Source organism: Mesoplodon densirostris, chromosome 3, assembly GCF_025265405.1.
Source record: "Mesoplodon densirostris isolate mMesDen1 chromosome 3, mMesDen1 primary haplotype, whole genome shotgun sequence".
In the NCBI taxonomy this organism is placed as follows: domain Eukaryota; kingdom Metazoa; phylum Chordata; class Mammalia; order Artiodactyla; family Ziphiidae; genus Mesoplodon; species Mesoplodon densirostris.
Window position 1 is genome coordinate 154885276 of NC_082663.1, and position 20000 is coordinate 154905275.

General features: G+C 47.2%; 1 protein-coding gene across 1 annotated transcript; it reads right to left on the reverse strand.

Moving 5' to 3' along the window:
• Positions 1-6564: 6564 nt before the first annotated feature.
• Positions 6565-8751, reverse strand: LOC132485866 (transmembrane emp24 domain-containing protein 9-like). The gene is made up of 5 exons (XM_060092467.1): positions 8681-8751; positions 8157-8257; positions 7698-7823; positions 6983-7129; positions 6565-6857 (listed from the first exon to the last, which is right to left on the reverse strand). The coding sequence occupies exons 2-5, from the start codon at positions 8223-8225 to the stop codon at positions 6708-6710; spliced, it is 492 nt and encodes a 163-aa protein (XP_059948450.1). The 5' UTR covers positions 8226-8257; positions 8681-8751; the 3' UTR covers positions 6565-6707.
• Positions 8752-20000: the final 11249 nt, after the last annotated feature.

The following is a 20000-nucleotide window of genomic DNA, read 5'->3' on the forward strand; positions in this document are numbered from 1 at the left end:
TTCCTGTGGTAGGTCTGCAACTCAGTTGCCCTGGCTAGTTTGGGGTGCAGATGTTTATTGGATAGGACCCCAGAAAGCTTGGGGAATCTCCAGAAGCACCCCATTTTCTCTGGCTACTTTTGCTGCCAAGCCGCACTGTGTAGCCAGAGGTCCAGCGGGGGTGGGGTACCCTGTTCTGGTGCAGCTGGAGTGCCCTTAGGAAGCTGGGGCTCTGCCCCCATCGGTCTGGCAGTTACCACTTCTGTCACCATCAGTGGCTCCAGGAGAGAGAAAGTGATGGAAGGTTCAGGTTCTGGCTCACCCTGGCCATCTTCTCGAAGAAAGAAGCAGTTCTGCTGCGTTAGAGCCTCCAGAGACTCTCTGATGTTGGGCTGGACCACACTGGTAGCCTTGAATTTGGGAGGAGACTTCCTTTCCTCTATTCCAAAGCCTACCCTCATTTCCTATCCCAGAAGAGGGACATCACTTGCGGAGATGGGAGGAAACTAACCTGGCTATTTTCTCCTCTGCAGGTAAATCTTCACAGTTAGTTACCTGGGTGATGACCTCCCTCCAAAAGTCCTTTCTTGGAGGTCACCTTGTGGTAGACATGTCTTGTTCTTCTAGCCTGGTCCTCCAGGGCTGAAGATTTCCACATACAAAATAACCCTTCACAGAGCTTGGATCAATAAACACGGAGGAGGCATTTTCTCATTGCCTTGTCTGGCAACTGCTGCCTATTCTCGGGGCCTTCCTTATACTGGTGATACCTTTATCTCCCATGGGTGAGTCTTCTGTTTCCCCCAGGTGCTCAGATACCTCTAGGACATGTCAGTCCTCATCTAGACATTCTATACATCACCCAGAGTGAAAGTCAAAATCCTCAGCACGAGCTACAAGGCTTTACCTGATTCCCTCCTACTTCTGAGCTCCTCCTCTGCCCCTTGCTCTCGCTACCTCAGCTACCAAGCCCTTTGCTTCCCATGCTCCCACCTCAGCGCCTTTGTACTTGCTGTTTCCTCTGCAAGGAATCTGGCAGCTGACAAAGGATGGGTGATGGAAGCTCTTGTCCAGGATGCAGGCAATAAGTGGTGTGTCTGCAGGGAATTTAAAAACAATAACACCAACTAAAAGTTGACTTGCATTTTATTATCATCACCACATGCTGGCAATGTCACTGATAAAATACTATTCCCTGAAAAAAAGAATCTTCCATGCATCTAAGTTCTAAACAATTGCCGTGGTCGCTGATGAGTTTTAATGATACACGTGTGCTTTAAATCAACACGTTTTTATTACTTATCCTTCAGTAAACATAAATATTGTGTTCTACATGGAAGTTAATTGAGAGAACTCCCAGTTATACAGTCACAACCACAGCCATCCCCCCATTGCCCCTAAACACAAGCCAACAAGCATTCATTATAAGACTAAGATTGTAACAGTTTGGAATAGTTTCTGCTTTATAACAAAGTGAATCAGTTATACATATACATATGTTCCCATATCTCTTCCCTATTGCGTCTCCCTCCCTCCCACCCTCCCTATCCCACCCTTCTAGGTGGTCACAAACCACCGAGCTGATCTCTCTGTGCTATGCAGCTGCTTCCCACTAGCTATCTACTTTACATTTGGTAGTGTATATATGTCCATGCCTCTCTTTCGCTTTGTCACAGCTTACCCTTCCCCCTCCCCATATCCTCAAGTCCATTGTCTAGTAGGTCTGTGTCTTTATTCCCCTCTTACCCCTAGGTTCTTCATGACATTTTTTTTCTTAGATTCCATACATATGTGTTAGCATACCTGACTGGATAATTTCAAAGGTCCTGTCTTCTAATTCCAGATTCCTTCTTCTGCTTGATCCATTCTGATGTTGATGCTCTCTATTGCACTTTTCATTTCACTCATTGTACTCTGCAGCTCCAGAATTTTGATTTGGTTCTTTTATATGATTTCTCTTTGTTAACATTCTCATTTTGTTTGTGTATCATTTTCCTGATTTTGTTCAATTGTCTTTCTATGTTTTCTTGCAGCTAATTGAGCTTCCTTAAAACAACTATTTTGACTTTTTATCAGGAAAACTATAGATCTTCATGTCTTTGGTATTGGTTACCAGAAGATTATTGTGATCCTTTGGTGGTGTGATAGTTCCTTGATTTTTCATGTTCCTTTAAGTCTTGTGATGCTGTCTTCACATTTGAAGTAGCAGTTACCTCCTCCAGTCTTTACTCATTGACTTTGGGAGAGAAATACCTTCTGTCAGCCCTGCTAGGGATTCTGAGGTTTCTGGATACGCCTACTCTACATTCCTTGTTGTCTCTTGTGGCAGAATTCTTAAGCTTATATGCCTTCTCTCCATCCTGCAATGAACCAGACCAGAGGCTGACAGACTCCCTTTTGCTTTTCCAAGGATAGAGCTAAAGCTTGAGTTTGTTGTCTCTCCCTGGCCAGCAGATTTAGGCCAGCTTTCTACACATGCTCACTACTGTCTGCCAGAGCTTTCTCTCACCACCATCAGGAGTGCATTCAGGGAGATAAGCCACAGGGAGGTGTGTAGATGAGGCACATGGAGCATCGGCAGTGTCTGTGGGCCATTTGGGAGGATTCAAAGGTGAAGTGTCCCCAGCAGCTCATGACAGTTAGTAGGATCCATGTCCCTTTAATGTCCTCTGAGGGTCCTATGTGCTCTCACCCAGCCTCTTCCCACCCCCCAGTCATGTAGCTCATAACTCAGTACTCTGGATGGAGCAAGAGAGAAATGACCTCTTTGACAGGATCCCGCACTGCTGGAGAAGCTGGGTGCTTCCTCACACACTCTCACTTTACCCTGCAGGAGATATCACTGACCAAGAAAATGATTTCTTAGCATTGAGCTGTGCCAGTCTGGAGGACAGATAATGCAGGTAAAGTCAAACTGTGCCTCTTACCCTCTCCACTGTGTCCAAATGTGTATTTTTCTGCTCCAACTATGTGCTGGAATTTCTCTCCTGGAAACCTGGATTTCCACAAAGGCTCTCTTATTCATAAGTGATTGTCTAAGACAGTGTTCCCCAGGGGGAGGCCCACTCCTTCTTCATAATCTTTATCATGCCTCCTGCATATGCACAACTGTCATTTTCTCACATTTATGTCAAGTGTTGCAAAACAACTCCAAGCTCCTTCATCCAACCAGTTTGTCTATCCAATACATCTCAAAATTTATACTACAGAAACTGTGGCACTGTTACTGTTGTCAAATAATTTGAAAAAAAATAACACAAAAAAAGGACAAACAATATACTTGCAGGTCACCAGTCTGCAGCCTCTGATAACAGCCTACTTCTAGTTGTCCAACTTGCAATAGGTATATTCACTTCCATCCATTGTTTGATCTAACTTTCCTCCTGTCTTCATCCTACTCACGTTACACTTATTTTCCTGATTCCTTTGTTTTTCAAAGTCTCTGTCTTACAGTGTTATATATTCATGGGTATTGGATTACATTTTGAATTATATTGAAATCTTTTGTACATGGGCATCTCTACAGGCTCCATTTCCCCAAAATAGAATTCCTTCCCTATTCTTCATATTTAAACCATTTCATCTTTCAATGTTCTACTCATGTACTGTCTCTTTTATAAAGACCTCCTTGGCATCCCTTTTCCCATTCATCAATCCATCCATCCATCCATCCATCCACCCAGGTCTCACCCCATCCTGAATTCTGAGAGCTCTGAGTACCCCATTTGTTAGATTACTTGGGACCTTATCAGGCGTACACTTCTTGCTCTCTGTTGTGGGTTGAATGATGGCTCCACAGAAGACATGCCTATGCCCTAACCCCTGGACCCTATGAATATGAGCTTATATGGAAAAAAAGGTCTTTGTTGATATAATTAATTTAAGGACCTTGAGATGAGATCATCCTGGATTACCTGGTTAGGTCCTAAATCCAAATGACAAGTGTCATATGACACAAGAGGAGGAAATGGAGGCAGAGACTGGAGGGTTGTAGACAAAAGCCAAGTAATACCTGGAGCCACCAGTAGCTGGAAGAAGATGAAGGAGTCTCTTCAAGAGCCTTTGGGGGCTTCCCTGGTGGCGCAGTGGTTGAGAGTCCGTCTGCCGATGCAAGGGACACGGGTTCGTGCCCCGGTCCGGGAAGATCCCACATGCCGTGGAGCGGCTGGGCCCGTGAGCCATGGCCGCTAAGCCTGCGCGTCCGAAGCCTGTGCTCTGCAACGGGAGAGGCCACAACAGTGAGAGGCCCGCGTACCGCCAAAAAAAAAAAAAAAAAAAAAAAAAGAGCCTTTGGAAGGAGTGCAGCCCTGCTGACACCTTGATTTTGTACTTCTGGCCTCCAGAACTGTGAGACAATAAACTTCAGTTGTTTTAATTTACCAAGTTTTATGGTAATTTGTTATGGTAGCCACAAGAAACTAGAAATTCAAATGGCCAGCTCTTTAAAATCAGAGGCAGTGTGTTTTACCTCTTTGTATGAGGTCTTTCCTCTACCTGGAGAAAAGTAGCCAGAACAGAGAAAAGAACCATGAACTGAGTTGAATTGGCCAGGTTTCAGCATGGACCATCCCTTATTAGCTGGCTCTCTTTTCTAAATCAGGGACACATGTCATTTCCTCTACAGAGTGACTGTGAAGGTTTCATGTGGAAATGGATGGGGAACTCTCTTCTACTGTGTGTGTGCAGCTCTCCCATGTACTCACTGTTGCTCTTTTGTGACTTGTTTCCCTATTGAAGTGTCAGGATAAGGTCTCACCTCTGTGGGTAGAGGATAGGGTCCCTCTGAAAAGGGTGGTCATTCTGGGGTTAATCACTGGGGAAGAGGCAAGTCCTAGACATGAAATCATAAATTAGAAAGCAGGCTGCAGGCAGCCTCTCTGGAGTTGGGCTTTTGCTATAGTGGCCTTCTTTCAGCTTCCCCAAATAGCCATGCTCTTTTTTGTTTTAGGGCTTCTTCATGTGCTATTCCCTCTAGCCAGAACATTCTTCCCCCAGCTAACTCCTATCCTCTGTCTCATGTCTAAAAAGCAGCCTTCCATTACTACCTAGATTAGGCCAGGACTCCTGACATATTGCCCTTAGCCCATGCCCTTCTCCTCAGAAGCATGCATCACCATTACGTCTTGTTCAACATTCTGCCTCATTTGGTGTCATACCACAGGTTCCATGGGCAAGAATGTGCCCACCTGGGTCTTGTGCTTCTCCTGCAGCAGAGAGCAGGGCACTCTCCCCACCCCCACCCCCAGCTTCAGATAAGGGAAGTGACCCTAAGGTCACATTCTCTGTTTAGAGGTTACTCTCCAGTGGTCCCCATCCCCAGCCTTCAGTTAAGTCTCACTTATACTTTCTGAGGCTAACTGTGGCCAGACACACCAGTGAGCAGCACCCGAGGCTTGCAGTCATCCCTCATCCCTAGGGGAGAGAGTGCACCTCTCTCAGGGGCCAGGGCTGTCACGGATGCCCCGCTCTATGGGGAGTCTCCCTCATTGACATTCTTGACCTTGACGATTTGGACTTGATTTTATTGAGGGTGCCAACCAGTGAATCTCCTTACAACAGAAAATGTCAAATTCATGTGAGAGATGGCTATAATCCAACAGGGCCACCAACATAGGGCTTGGTAAAATGTGGACTAGATCAGGCAGAAGCAATGGAGGGCATCTACCCCTGTGTGCACTTGTGAAGGTTGAGTTACAGGAGATGCTGAATGTAATGGAAACATTGACTTGGAATCTTTAGGTATCTCCTGAAAGGATTAGCCAATGGCATCATAAAAAGAGACAGAGGTCGGGCTTCCCTGGTGGCACAGTGGTTGAGAGTCTGCCGGCCGATGCAGGGGACACGGGTTCGTGCCCCGGTCCGGGACGATCCCACATGCCGCGGAGCGGCTGGGCCCATGAGCCATGGCCGCTGAGCCTGTGCGTCCAGAGCCTGTGCTCCGCAACGGGAGAGGCCACAACAGTGAGAGGCCCGCGTACAGCAAAAAAAAAAAAAAAAAAAAAAAAAAAGAGACAGAGGTCAACTGAAAAATAGCAGGACGACAGAGGTGCCCATCAGACTCTTTGAAGAACCCAGCAGTCCAGGTGATTGGAATAGGATAGCACATGAGCCTGACCAGAGCCCAGAGAGAGAGAAGGCAGGTTGGGCACAGGATCACCACCAGCACTCAGGTTACCCAAAAGATGGGCCCAAATTGGACTTTTCTGGAAAAGGCTCCACATGTTGCTAAGGCTTCTGGGGTAAAAGTATTCTTCACCTCATCCATTTTGAGATCAGTCCCCCCCACTAATGCATGCAGGGCCTCAAATATTAACATCTGATTGGACACATATAACGAATTGCAGAGTAGGAGGCAATAACTGTTTAGGTCAGAAAGTTTGACAGTTATAATTTATATTCACTCTTAGTTCGCCCATCCTGTTTAACGTGGGGGTTGGGGTAACACTCACCCAACTCCTGCTCAGCCTCACAGAACAGCAAAGGAGCCTACAGCTCCTCCCACCCACATGTCTCCAGCTGGAACCCCATCCTCTCCCAAGTCCTGGCTCAGAAACCAGTTTAAAGAGGTCTTCTGTCCCCCACCCCCCCACACACACACCAGTAACAAGGAAGTCCCTCAGGGTTGGGAGGAGTGGGAGGAGCCAGGAGACAGACCAGGCCAGGCCACTTCCCATTATTCAGCAGAAGGGGAATGAGTGGGGGCTAAGCCTCTGGTCTCTGGGGCTCATCTACACCAACTTCTTGGCTTTAAAGAAGCTCTTGAGGTGCTGCATCTGCCAGATGCCAGTGGCCACAAGGATGAAGGTCTGCAGAATGAACCACCACAGCACCCGTTGGTTGGTGCTCTCGCTGGTCTGCCGGAAGCGCTCCTCTCGCCACTGTGGGAGGGGAGAACAGGAAGGCGTGGCTAGAACTGAATCGACCCCCAGGGGAAGAGCTGAAAGAGCCACTCCCTGGGAGGTAACACATCCACTGTCCCAACTGGCCCAGCCCGGCCCCTCACCCTCTGGTACTCCTGCTCCTTCTGGATCTTCTCCACTTGCTCCACCAGCTGCTGTATGCGCAGATGCAGCAGGGTCAGCTTGTCATTGGCTGCAAGTTCTGTATAATCATTGGTGTGTTCACCCAACTGCATGTCCAAGTGAATGGCCTGGGGAGCAGGGGAGCCAAGGGTGGGGGTCAGGGAGCTCAGCTCCACGCACCTGCCAGAAACCCAGCTTCCACACACCAGTCTGGGCCTGACTGAACTGAGCAGTTCAGTGCCTCAGACTCATTGATGTGGGGACTAGCTCTAGCTCCAGGTGCCAAAACACCAGATCAAGGCCCTGCTTGCTTGGAGTTCCATGTCCAAAAGACAGAAGGCACAGAACAATGTGCAGAACAAAATGTGTATGACTCAGTGTTTGAGACAAGCAGCTCCTAGGAGTTCCATGTCAGTGGGAGGTGGTAATGAAGAGCCTGGGAGCGTTCAGCTGCTGGACAGCTCTGAATTTCACATTATGAAGCTTGGTCTTTATTCTAGGGATGGCAGGGAGCCGAGGGATGATTTTTAAGTCAGAGTGACTCCCTCCTGGGTCCCCTCTCATTCTTCAGGACCTGTCCTCTGTATGCTTACTTCATGGAAAGCCCAGCCCTCCTCAAGAGGCACCGCCTACTGAGCCCTTCTCACCCAAGGGACTGAGGTGTTAAGGGCTGGTGACTTTCCCCTCCATACTCACCAGCTTGCCGTCATAGAAGAGGGCGAACCGGATGGACTCGAGGTGAAGGCAGATCTGGTGCTCTCCAGGAGACTGGGAGGTGAAGGTAAAGCTGCCCCGAGGGCCGTACTGATGGGCCAGCAGATTCTAGAGGAAACAGCCTCCGTGAGCACAGAGAAGCTGACCAGAAACCTGCTTCTAGGAGAGGAACTCTGGGGATATCCCAGGTTCTGACCCCCACAGGCCAGACCAGTAGGGAGGGTGTGAGGAAAATGGCATCAGTTTGGGCTTGAAAATCTCAGATCCCAGCACGGCTAGTACACAATACTCTACAGATTGCAAAGAGCATGGCCTTCCTTGAGCCCTCCTGCCTGTGAGGAGATGAGCCCTCCTCTGTGAAATGGAGGACTAGGGAGGACTAGACAATGACGCTGGAGACGTGGGGGTGGGAGGGCTGCAGGGAGTCAAGGCCTGCCTCACCTTGTTGTCGGGGTCCTTCACAAACACGAACAAATTGATCCACTGCGGGGAGGGCTGGTACTTTTCCATAGCAGGGTCGTATAACTCGGTCTTGTAGTTACCTAATGGGGAGGCAGCCTGGATGCATCCCCATCCACACTCATGACAAAGAGCCCGCCCAGGACCTCCAGGAGTCACGGGGGCCGGGGGGAGGAACAGGAAGATTCGGGTGTCTGATTGTGGGGCTTGACCACAGCCCTCTGCCTCTCTCCTTCCCTCTCCTGCCCCGCTTTTCTGCTGTCATCCGGGTCTGGATCAGACTTGCCTCCTCGGCGCCCCCCAGCTCCGGCACAGGCAACGGAGAGGATGCTTTGCCCACACTGCTGTCCACCCATTTCCCACCCGTGCCCACCCCCGGCAGCAGAGGGGAGGTATGGGCCTGAGCTGATCCCGCGGGGCCTCATCCCCATTCCCTCTCAGGACTCTGGGTGCGGGGAGGGCAAGGCCGGGACTCTGGGTGCGGGGAGGGCAAGGCTCGCGCGCACCTATGACCACTGTGCCATCGGGGATCTCCTGGATGAAGCACTTCTTCTCCAGCTCGCTGACCTCGAGGTAGAACGCGCCTCCGCCGCCCGTGAGCGCCAGCAGCTGCCCCAGCAGCAGCGGCAGGGCCAGTCCGGCTGCCCTCGCTCGGCCCCATCCCCGCCTGGGGCCGGCCCCGGGCCCAGCGCCTCGCGTCCCGCAGGTCCCCGCCACCTTCCCAGCCGAGTCCGAGGGTGTCTTTGCGGGGCCTGCGAGAATGCAAACTCGGGCACGGACTACAAATCCCAGGAGCCCCCGCGCGGACTCGCGTTGCGGAGGGGTCACGCGAGCTCCCACCCCACTAGTAAGGCGCTGTCCAGCGCTTTCCTTGCCCCGCCTCGCTTAATGCGCGCAGAAATCCAAGGAGGCGGGTTCTCTTAGCCCCATCTTGCTGATGTGGTAAGAGCCTCAAAGAGAAGAAGGAAGGGATTAGTCCTCTGAAACTTGCAGGAGCGGCTGCCTGAGATGGGTGTTGAGAGTGTGGGCAGGTCCAGGTGTGACCTGGACCTGAACCTCGAGGAGGTTAGAAGTGATGGTGAGACAGAATGAGAACTACAGAGAAGCCCTGTGGGGTTCAGAGGCTGACATAGTAGTTCAGGAAAGGAACGGAGAAATGTCCCTTTTATGGAAGGGGTAAGTTTGACTCAAGCTCTGAAGGATGGTTAAAATCTCCCTGAGCAGTGAGGGAGCAAGAACAGTTTAGGTGGAGAGACCTAGAATTGCCTAACAGCAGTAGGCCAGTTAAGGGACTAGGGGAAGAAGGTTTATGGGCACATGGAGGGAGGAGGTAAGTCGGGCCGAATCACTGAAGGGGCAGGAGCTGCCAGGCCAACTTGCACAGGTGGGACTCTTCATCCAGTGGGACCAAAAGAAAAGACTGTGAGTGAGCCTGGAGGGTGAAAGAAGTCGGCAGGAATGCAACTGGAAAGGGAAAGGGAATACACAACTGAAAGATGTGGTAGGGTGGGGCCAACATGACAAGACAGGGACCCAGGAATAGCAAATCTCAGGAATTCCGAAGCTCACGGTGCTCTGAGTAGGGCAGTGTATACTCAAATGTCAATATAAAGCAGTAGCCCTTCCCAGGTGGTGGGATGAAGTCCTCCACCATCTAGTGCCTGATGATAATAGATGCTCATTGGTTTATTCAGTAATATAAAATGATGATGAAAATAATAATACTTTTTATTCTTCTGTGCCACCGCTGTTCCAAGCACTTTTTTTTTTTTTTTTTTTTTTTGTGGTACGCGGGCCTCTCACTGTTGTGGCCTCTCCCGTTGCGGAGCACAGGCTCCGGACGCGCAGACTCAGCAGCCATGGCGCACGGGCCCAGCTGCTCCGCAGCACGTGGGATCTTCCCAGACCGGGGCACGAACCCATGTCCCCTGCATCGGCAGGCAGACTCTCAACTACTGCGCCACCAGGGAAGCCCCCAAGCACTTTTTAATGTATTAACTAAATTAATATTTTAAAAACTCTGTAAGGTAGACTCTAATAGGATTCCAGTTTAACAGTTGGGGAAGCAGTGGCAAAGAGAGGTTGAGTAATAATTTGCCCAAGGTCATCCAGTGATAAGCGGCAGGCATTTGCTCACACAAACTCTGAGCATGACTTTACGATACACGTTGGACATGAATATGAGTAAAACCTGTCTCCTGTCCTCTAAGAGCCCACTGAAAAGCAAAGGAGCAATGTCAATACATTGTTTTAAGATTAATAATATGTTTGAGCTACCAGAAATTGTCCCCTCACTTTATCAGTGTGGCCCATTGATAATTCTAGGGGAACGTTTTTATTCCTTCACTGGGAATGATCTTTAAATGAAAATGACAGATGCAGGTGTTAACAAAGGCAGACATTTTAGAAAGGTCAATTAAGACAACAGCTGAAAAGCATCTGTTGGATTTGGGAACTAGCTGTTCATCAAGGGCATTCGCCAGGAGCTGGGAGCAGGGGTGATGACTCAGGGTTTGGGAGGCAGGATGAGGTGCTGTCCACGGTCCTGAATCGTGATTGTCAGTACCACCGCCTGCAGTAAGGGACTGGTTTTTGGGTTTTGTTTTTGTTGTTGTTTTATATATAAATTTTCCAATCCTTCATGAACCAATACTTTTGTAAAAAAGAATAAAACATGAAACTGATTATGTGCTTGAATGTCACATCAATGTTAAATTTCTATAAAAGTTTCTAAGCACTCAATTTCTGTGCTTATCTCATTGCAGACCTATAACAAACACTCATGGACCAGCACTGGCCCACAGTGAGTAGCACTGTTTCATAGCCAGTGATCAGACTGCCCACAGAAATCCCCTAAAGGGACAAAGGTGGAAAATTATTAGGGCCTGCAGTGACATGCCTGTAAGGAATTAGTGCACCAGTGACTTTACAGCAAGATTGCAAAGCCAAGAACCCAGATGTTGGGAAGGATGAGATGGTTCCCAAGTAGAAAAAGTACTGTGTTGATGATAAAACCTGTTTCTGAGTGATGACAGGGCTGAGAATATAAGAGCAGATAGCCCACCATTCTGGGATTCTCCCACTTGACAGTGATCTCATTCCACACTGTCTGCCAAGACCACTGAACCTGGGTGCCGTTTGTGAGATTTAAAGGAGACATTGGGAAACTGCATCTACTTGCCCTATCTGAGGTTCCCCTAAGATCGAAGACTCTGGCAGGCCTCTACTACATGCTGTTCCCTTTCTAAGGGATGTCCTGAGCCCCCATTGCTGCCCTCTTTTCCACTTGCCTAATTCCTATTCACCCTTTCAAGACTCAAGTGCAGCATCACTCTTTTAGGTGTTTCCTGCCCTGGGCTCCTTGGGACCTTGCATTAACCATGTTGAATTATAATTGTCCATTCACATGCAAGTCCCTTGGGGCTGATAGCTGGAAGAGATTAAGACAGGTTTCTGCCACATATATTTATCTCTGTGCTCCCCAAAGCCTAGCGAAAATCTAGGAACAGTATGATTGTGCAGTGGATGTTTGGTTAGAGAAAGGGAAGAGAGAGGAAGGAGAAAAAGTAGAAGGGGAGTATGGAGGGAAAGGGGGGGATAGAGAGAGGAAAAAGCGAAGTTGGAAGAAGAAAGAGAGAGAAAGAAGAAAGCAAGGATGAAGGAGGTTGGAGAGAAAGAAGGAAGAAGAGTAATGGTGAGTCATAAGCCAAAATCTCCATACCTTGTGCCTGGCCTTTCTTATGATGTCCCCTCCTCATTATTCCCATTAGGCATCTCGAACTAGGGATGGTGGGGGTGGAGATACATCATGGTTAGAATGTTCTTGCACATAAAATCAGAGCTTCCATGTGCACTTCTGCTCTGGTGCTGGGTGGATTCTGTTGGTTTGCTGGTGACCTCCACATCGTCCCCAGGACACCACCATGCCACTGTTCCTTCCTCTGGTCCACTGGTCTCTGCATTCTTCTTCCTCCCTGGCATGTAGAAAAATATTCCTTGTGACCACCTCCACAAAGGAATTTCCTATGAAAGTTCTTTTCCCTGTGCTTTCTTTCCCAGAACACCTAGGCACTGAAGGGTGTGTATGTGCTGAATCCAGGGATATCAAGAACAGTATCGTGCTGGACCTAGAACCAACCACTGTTCCTGCTTCATGCACCACCCCCACCCCCCACCCCCACACAGGCTCACACTTAGCCCTCTGACAGAATTCTTCCACTCCTGGTGAGTTTTCTCAGAGTTTTCTCACTGACTCCCTTTCCAGTCCATCTCTCTTCAGGGCTTCGGGCAGTCCATCCCACAGGTCTGTGCCTGGCTTGGTCCTCCAACCCTCCTGCACTGCAGGGGTTCCCATAAGGAGGGCAAATCAAAGGGAGTGGCTGGGCTGTTCCTCAGTCCCTGAGAATCAGGAAGCCATTGATCCCAGGACTCAGAGGACTTCGAGGGGTAATGTGGCCAAATGCAACATACCAGTGCACTTAAGACTCAGCTCTATTCCAGCCAAAATACCGTTATACTTTCCCACAGTAAAATGTTTGCAGCATCCTCAAAGGTCCCCACTGTCTTCCAAACATCTTTTCTTGATGAGTAAAGAAATGCACAGACTTGGTTGAGGCACCAGGACTCCTCTCTGGGCTCAGTTTTCACAAAAGGCGAATCCTCTCCTCTCATGCCTGAGGTTGTATAGATGAACCTGGACGAGGGATGCAGCTTTCTCAGACATCTTCTATTTATCATCACCCTTTCCATCAATTTCCCGAACTGGTAACCACTTCTGCCCTTGAATGAAGACTTGCTCTCCAGTCTTCCATGCAAATGGGAAACCTCATTCTTTTGGTTCAAAGATCATTAATTGTCTAGAGTGAGATGGAACCCAGGGGAAAAGGAGGGTAGGGGACATGATGGGGAGACCAAGGTGGAGGGAAGAGAGCAGAGGAAGGTGGCAAATCCAGACAGTGACACTTCCTTACTTCCCCTTTCTTCCCCTTTCCTCTCCACTATTTCCTCCCTTCTTTTCCATAGCACCTCCCTCCTCCCTTTTTTCTCTCTGTTTTTAAAAGGTAAGTTTTACTGTTATTCAGGCATGGTGAGGCCAACAGATCAGGAGATGATTACTATTGAAAAGATAGTTTGGGGACTTCCCCGGTGGTCCAGTGGTTAATACTCTGCACTTCCACTGCAGGGAGTGCAAGTTTGATCCCTGGTTGGGGAACTAAGATCCCACATGCCGCAGGACATGGCCAAAAAAGAAAGAAAGAAATAAAGAAAAGATAGTTTGTTACTCACAGTTCCCAAGCAGACTGAGTACACCAAGTCATGCAGGGCCACATGGGGAAACACCAGGTTGGTCAGGAGGCAGAGGAGTGAGGAGAAAGCATGGATAAAAGCCTTTATTATGGTGTCCATGGGAAGGAGTGGGTGATTGGTTAGTTTGAATAATTTCAGCAGGCTCTGTGGTGTCGGGGTTGTCATGGGTTATCTGGTACCTGACCCTGAGGTGATTAGGACAGGAGGAATATTGGCTTGGTGTGTGAGAGTTCAATAAAGATGGTGGTTGGGGGCAGGGGGTATGGGCTTTGGATTGGTTGGTTTACATATGAAAGGTACCCTCTCAGGTGAGTGCTTTGCTATCTCTAAGAACTAACCCTGGGAGGGGTAGTGAGGCCCCAGACGCCAGAGCATCAGGAACACAGAATATAAGAAAATATAGTTAATACACTCCCAACCAGAGTCTGCACCACTGGGTCTCCAAAAGATCGTGGCAGCATTCTCATCCCACCTACATTGAGGGCTTTACAAGTCAGGAGATGAGGAACAGGGTGGAGCAGGTGAGGAGAAAGGTGGGTCACAGCCCTGCCTTCTCTTGGACTGGGGCGGAACATATTGGGTCCAAGGTTAAGAGGGAAGTAAGACAATTGGGTTTCTACTGCTCCCACTGCCAGGATACTGCTGCACCCAATCTGGCAAGTCCCAGCCATGTTTCTGGCTTTGAAGAACAGGTTCAAATGACCTAAGGTGTGTCCTGGTCTCCATCCTTCCCCATCCCCATCCCCAAAACTAAGATTCAGGATTGTGTACTGGCTCTGTCATTAGTTGACTGTATGACCTTGTACCTTACTTCCCTTCTCTGGTCCTCATGATTTCCTGCCCCTATAGCTGCTCCAGACGAGGGCTCAGCCCCCTTGCTGCTGGTCCATGTTGCTGCTCTCTGCCTGTCAGGGGGTTGTGTCAATCACTCCAGCTTACAGGTGCCAACTGTGTAAATACTTGTTGGTTGAATGGGCACTGCCACCACTGGAGAGGAGGAAGAGAACACCAGGGCTGCTCCCTGAGTGTGGGAGAGGTGGCGCTGGTGTTTGCTTCCTGAGATTGGAGTCTCTTCATGAGGGAGCTTCTGACTTAAGGATATGTGGATGGAATCAAAGTGAAGTAAGTTCTTCAGTTACCATCAACACTGTGATGTTATTTGATCTCCAATTTCCCTGTTCCCCTGAATGTATGTCAAGAATAAACTCCAGGGCTTCCCTGGTGGCGCGGTGGTTGAGAACCTGCCTGCCAATGCAGGGGACATGGGTTCGAGCCCTGGTCTGGGAAGATCCCACATGCCGCAGAGCAACTAGGCCCGTGAGCCGCAACTACTGAGCCTGCGCGTCTGGAGCCTGTGCTCCGCAACAAGAGAGGCCGCGATAGTGAAAGCCCTGCGCACCGCGATGAAGAGTGGCCCCCGCTTGCCACAACTAGAGAAAGCCCTCGCACAGAAACGAAGACCCAACACAGCCAAAAAAATATATTAAAATAAATAAATAAATTTTAAAAAAGAATAAACTCCATAACTGTGTCCCAAATTACACACACACACATGCACACATTGGGTATACATTCATATTCTCCTACTGCTGCCTTCTTTACTTTCCCTGTATTATTTAATGCCTCATGAACTTTTCCCCTGTTACTGTTCAGACTCCCATCTCTGAGTGTTCTCAAAGCTGTGGCCCTGGATTTAGGAAAACTGTTTGGGATATGGAGCCCATCTTCTGCTTTGACTATGTCCAATGCTCAGTGGGGGAGATTTCCAACAAGACTGGTAAAGGTCTAGATAGAAATTATTCTCTTTTTCTCCACTGCCACAGAAAGAGAATGGGCCAAGAGTTGTCTACTTCTAACCAGTCCAGCTCTCAATGTGGAGATTCTGACGTAAAGAACTCAGAGGAAACCAATGGAACAGTCAAGACAGTGTATCAGACAAAAAGCACACAGCCTGTTGTCAGCATAGCTTGGGAAATATGACATGTGTGAAATGTAGAGATATCCCTTTCCTCATCTCACAAGATATAGGAAAGCAAGGAACTTCCTGTAAAAGTGCTTTAGCAAAACCCAAATTTTAAGGCAATGACACCATTTAAAAACATCTAACCATGGAAAAAGACTGAAAGCTTTCTTTCTAAAATCAGGAACGGGACTTCCCTGGTGGTCCAGTGGCTAAGGCTCTGTGCTCCCAATGCAGGGGGCCCGGGTGTGATGCCTGGTCAGGGAACTAGATCCCACATGCCTCAAGTAAGAGTTCACATGCTGCAACTAAGAGTTCGCATGCCACAACGAAAAGATCCCACACGCGGCAACAAAGACCCTGCATGCCGCAGCTAAGACCCAATGCAGCCAAATAAATAAATACTAAAAAAAAAATCAAGAACAAGGCAAAACCTTGTTTTGTCTACTCTCAACACTCCTATTCAACAGCATACCAGAAGATGTAACAACTGCAATAAGGCTGGAAGAAGAAATAAAAAGAATGCAGATTGGAAAGGAAAAAAGTAAAACTGTCCCTATCTGTAGATAACATGATTGTCTCTATAGAAAATCTCAAGGAATCTACAAAAACCTCCTAGAACTAATAATGAGTTTAGCAATTTGCAGGATATATGAGCAACACATACAAATCAAGCACATTTCTATGTATTAATAATAAACATAAAGAAACCAAAATTTAAAATGTAATACCATTTACAGTCATGCCAAAGAAAACGAATTACTCAGGTAAGATCTAAACAAAGCATGTACAGAATCTGTTTGCCAAAAACTACAAATCCTGATGAAAGAAATCAAAGATGACCCAAATAAATGTAGGGACATACTGTGTTTATGTATTGGAAGACTCAACATAGTAAAGATGGCAATTCTCTCCAAATTAATATTCAGGTTTAACACAATTCCTATCAATATCCCAGCAAGAATTTTTATAAATATAGGCAAGATTATTCTAAAACTTATACGGAGAGGCAAAGGAACTAGCATAACTAAAACATTTTTGAAGAAGAAGGATAAGGTGGCAGAAATCAGTCTACCCAATTTCAAGACATTATACGTAGTAATCAAGTAATCAAGATTATAGTAATCAAGGCTGTGTGGTATTGGTAAAAGGATAGACAAATAGCTCAGTGGGGCAGAATAGAGAACCCAGAAATAGACCAACACAAGCCAATCTGATTTTTGACAAAGATGCAAAGCAGGGGGCTTCCCTGGTGGCACAGTGGTTGGGAGTCCGCCTGCCGATGCAGGGGACACGGGTTCGTGCCCCGGTCCAGGAAGATCCCACATGCCGCGGAGCGGCTGGGCCCGTGAGCCGTGGCTGCTGAGCCTGAGCATCCGGAGCCTGTGCTCCGCAACGGGAGAGGCCACCTCAGAGAGGCCCGTGTACCGCAAAAAAAAAAAGATGCATAGCAATTCGATGGAAGAAAGCTATCTTTTTTTTAAAAAAGGACATTATTTTTAGAGCAGTTTTAGGTTCACAGCAAAATTGAACTGAAAGTACAGAGAGTTCCTGTGTACCCCTTGCCCAGCACATGCACAGTCTCCCTACTATCAACATTCTGCACAGAAGTAGTATATTTGTTACAATCAACTAACCTACATTGATACACCATTATCACCTACAGTCCATAGTTTACATTATACATCACTATTGATGTTATACATTCTATAGTTTTGGACAAATGTATGATGACATGTGTCCACCATTACAGTATCATGCAGAATAGTTTCAATGCCCCAAGAATCCTCTGTGCTTTGTCTATTTATCCCTCCCTCCCCCACTCCCCCAACCTCACTCCTAGCAACCACTGATCTTTTCATTGTCTCCACAGTTTTCCCTTTTCCAGAATGGCAAATAGTTATCATCATACAGTGTGTGGCCTTTTCAGTTTGGCTTCTTTCACTTAGTAATATGCATTTAAGTTCCTTCATGTCTTTTCATGGCTTGATAGCTCACTTTCTTTTTTTTTTTTTTTTTTTTTTGCGGTACGCGGGCCTCTCACTGTTGTGGCCTCTCCCGTTACGGAGCACAGGCTCCGGATGCGCGGGCTCAGCAGCCATGGCTCACGGGCCCAGCCGCTCCGCAGAATGTGGGATCTTCCCAGACCGGGGCTCGAACCTGTGTCCCCTGCATCGGCAGGCGGACTCTCAACCACTGCACCACCTGGGAAGCCCTGATAGCTCATTTTCTTTTAGTGCTGAATAATATTCTCTTGTCTGCATGTACCACGCCTTATCCATTTATCTACTGAAGGACAACTAGGTTGCTTCCAAGTTTGGGCAATTATGAATAAAGCCACTATAAACATCCATGTGAATGTTTTGTGTGGACGTAAGTTTTCACCTCCTTTGGGTAAATACCAAGGAACATGATTGCTGGATCATATGGTAAGAGTATGTTTAGTTTTGTAAGGCACTGCCAAGCTGTATTCCAAAGTGGCTGTACCACTTTGCATTCCTATCAGCAGCGAATGAGAGTTCCTATTGCACAACATCCTCATCTGCATTTGGTGTTGTCAGTGTTCTAGATTTTGGCCATTCTAATAGGTGTGTATTCTAATAGGTGGTATTTCATTGTCATTTTAATTTGAAATTCCCTAATGACTTATGACAATGAGTATGTTTTCATACGTTTATTTGTCATCTGTATATCTTCTTTGTCAAAGTGTCTGCCCAGGTCTTTTGCCCATTTTTAAATTAGGTGGTTCATTTTCTTATTTTTGGATTTCAAGAGTTTTGTGTTTAGTTTGGATAACAGCCCTTTCTCAGATATCTTTGGCAAAGATTTTCTCCCAATATGTGGCTTGACTTCTCATTCTCTTGAAGATAGCCTGTTCAACAAGTGATGCTACAGCAATTTGCCACCCATAGACAAAAAAGAAAAAGAAAAAAAGAAAGAAAAGAAAAATGCCTTGACCTGTCTCACACCTTATACAAAAATTAACTTAAAATAGGACTTCCCTGTTGGCGCAGTGGTTAAGAATCTGCCTGCCAATGCAAAGAACATGGGTTCGATCCCTGGCCCAGGAAGATCCCACATGCAGCAGAGCAACTGAGCCCGTGTGCTACAAATACTGAGCCTGCACTCTAGAGCCCAAGAGCCACAACTACTGAAGCCCGCGCACCTAGACCCTGTGCTCTGCAACGAGAGAAACCACCACAATGAGAAGCCCACGCACCACAACGTGCTCGCTACAACTAGAGAAAGCCCGTGTACAGCAACAAAGACCCAACACAGCCAAAAATAAGAACAAATAAATAAATAAATTTATTAAAAAAATTAACTTAAAATAGACCACAGATTTAAATATAAAATGTAAAACCATAGACTTTTTAGAAAAAAAAATAGGAGAAAATCTTTGGGGTCTAGTGTTAGGGGTAAAGAGTTCTTAGACTTGACACCAAACCCATAAAAGAAAAAACTGATAACTTGAACTTCATCAAAATTTTTAAATTTTGCTCTGTAAAAAACCTTGTTAACAGAATGAAAAGACAAGCTACAAACTGGCAGAAAATATTTGCAAACCACATATTTGACAAAGGTCTACTATATAGAATATGTAAAGAACTTCCATCACTCAAAAGTAAAAATTCAGGGCTTCCCTGGTGGCGCAGTGGTTGAGAGTCCGCCTGCCGATGCAGGGGATATGGGTTCGTGCCCCGGTCCGGGAGGATCCCACATGCAGCGGAGCGGCTGGGCCCGTGAACCATGGCTGCTGAGCCTGCACGTCCAGAGCCTGTGCTCCGGAACGGGAGAGGCCGCAGTGGGAGAGGCCACAACAGTGAGAGGCCCGCGTACTGCAACAAACAAACAAACAAACAAAAAAGTAAAAGTTCAAATAGAAAATGGGCAAAAGACATGGAGAGACATCTAATTAAAGAGGATATAAAGATGCAAATGAATGTGTGGAAAGATTTTCAACATCAGCCATTAGAGAAATGCAAATTAAAACCACAATGAAGTTGAAACCACATTTGTCAGATGAGACCCAGCTGCACCTCAGATTGGGACTTGAACCCACAATCACTGACTTAGGAGGGGACTCAAACCCACTGTCTTTTAAATGAAACCACACATCTAGTCTCAGGACTTATTGAAGCTCAAGTTGTTTTGTCTCGGCACAGAAAGAATTCAGCAGGAGGCAAAGAAACAGGCAAAGAGTGAGTTTATTAGCATAGGATGCTTGTGAGAGCTACAAGCTGGCAGGCAAGGGAGCGCAGCCCTGAGAACAAAGAGGGCTACATTTTTATAAGGAAAGAAAAAGTGGGGAGGGGAGAAGACCACCTTCTTCCTCATTTTTGGGTAGACGTCAAGGCTTACATCATTAGTTCCTCCTTTAACTGGGACTGTCATGGTGCTATTTAAATCTTATGTATATTAGCAAAATGGTGGTGACATACTAAAATACGGTAATTCATCTCAGGTTTTGGCATAACGTTCCCTTTCCCCTAGTTTTTTCACCTCTCACCTATATTGCTGTAGTAGCTATGTGCAGAAATGCTACTCTTCAAGGACCA

Bases quoted from the DNA above. Each gene is read 5' to 3' on its own strand.
- LOC132485866 (XM_060092467.1), bottom strand. From the start codon at position 8,225: ATGGAAAAGTACCAGCCCTCCCCGCAGTGGATCAATTTGTTCGTGTTT. The intron at 7,824-8,156 runs GTGAGGCAGGCC...TGTTTCCTCTAG, and splicing joins TGAAGGACCCCGACAACAAG to AATCTGCTGGCCCATCAGTA. The intron at 6,858-6,982 runs GTGAGGGGCCGG...CCCCTCCCACAG, and splicing joins AGGAGCAGGAGTACCAGAGG to TGGCGAGAGGAGCGCTTCCG.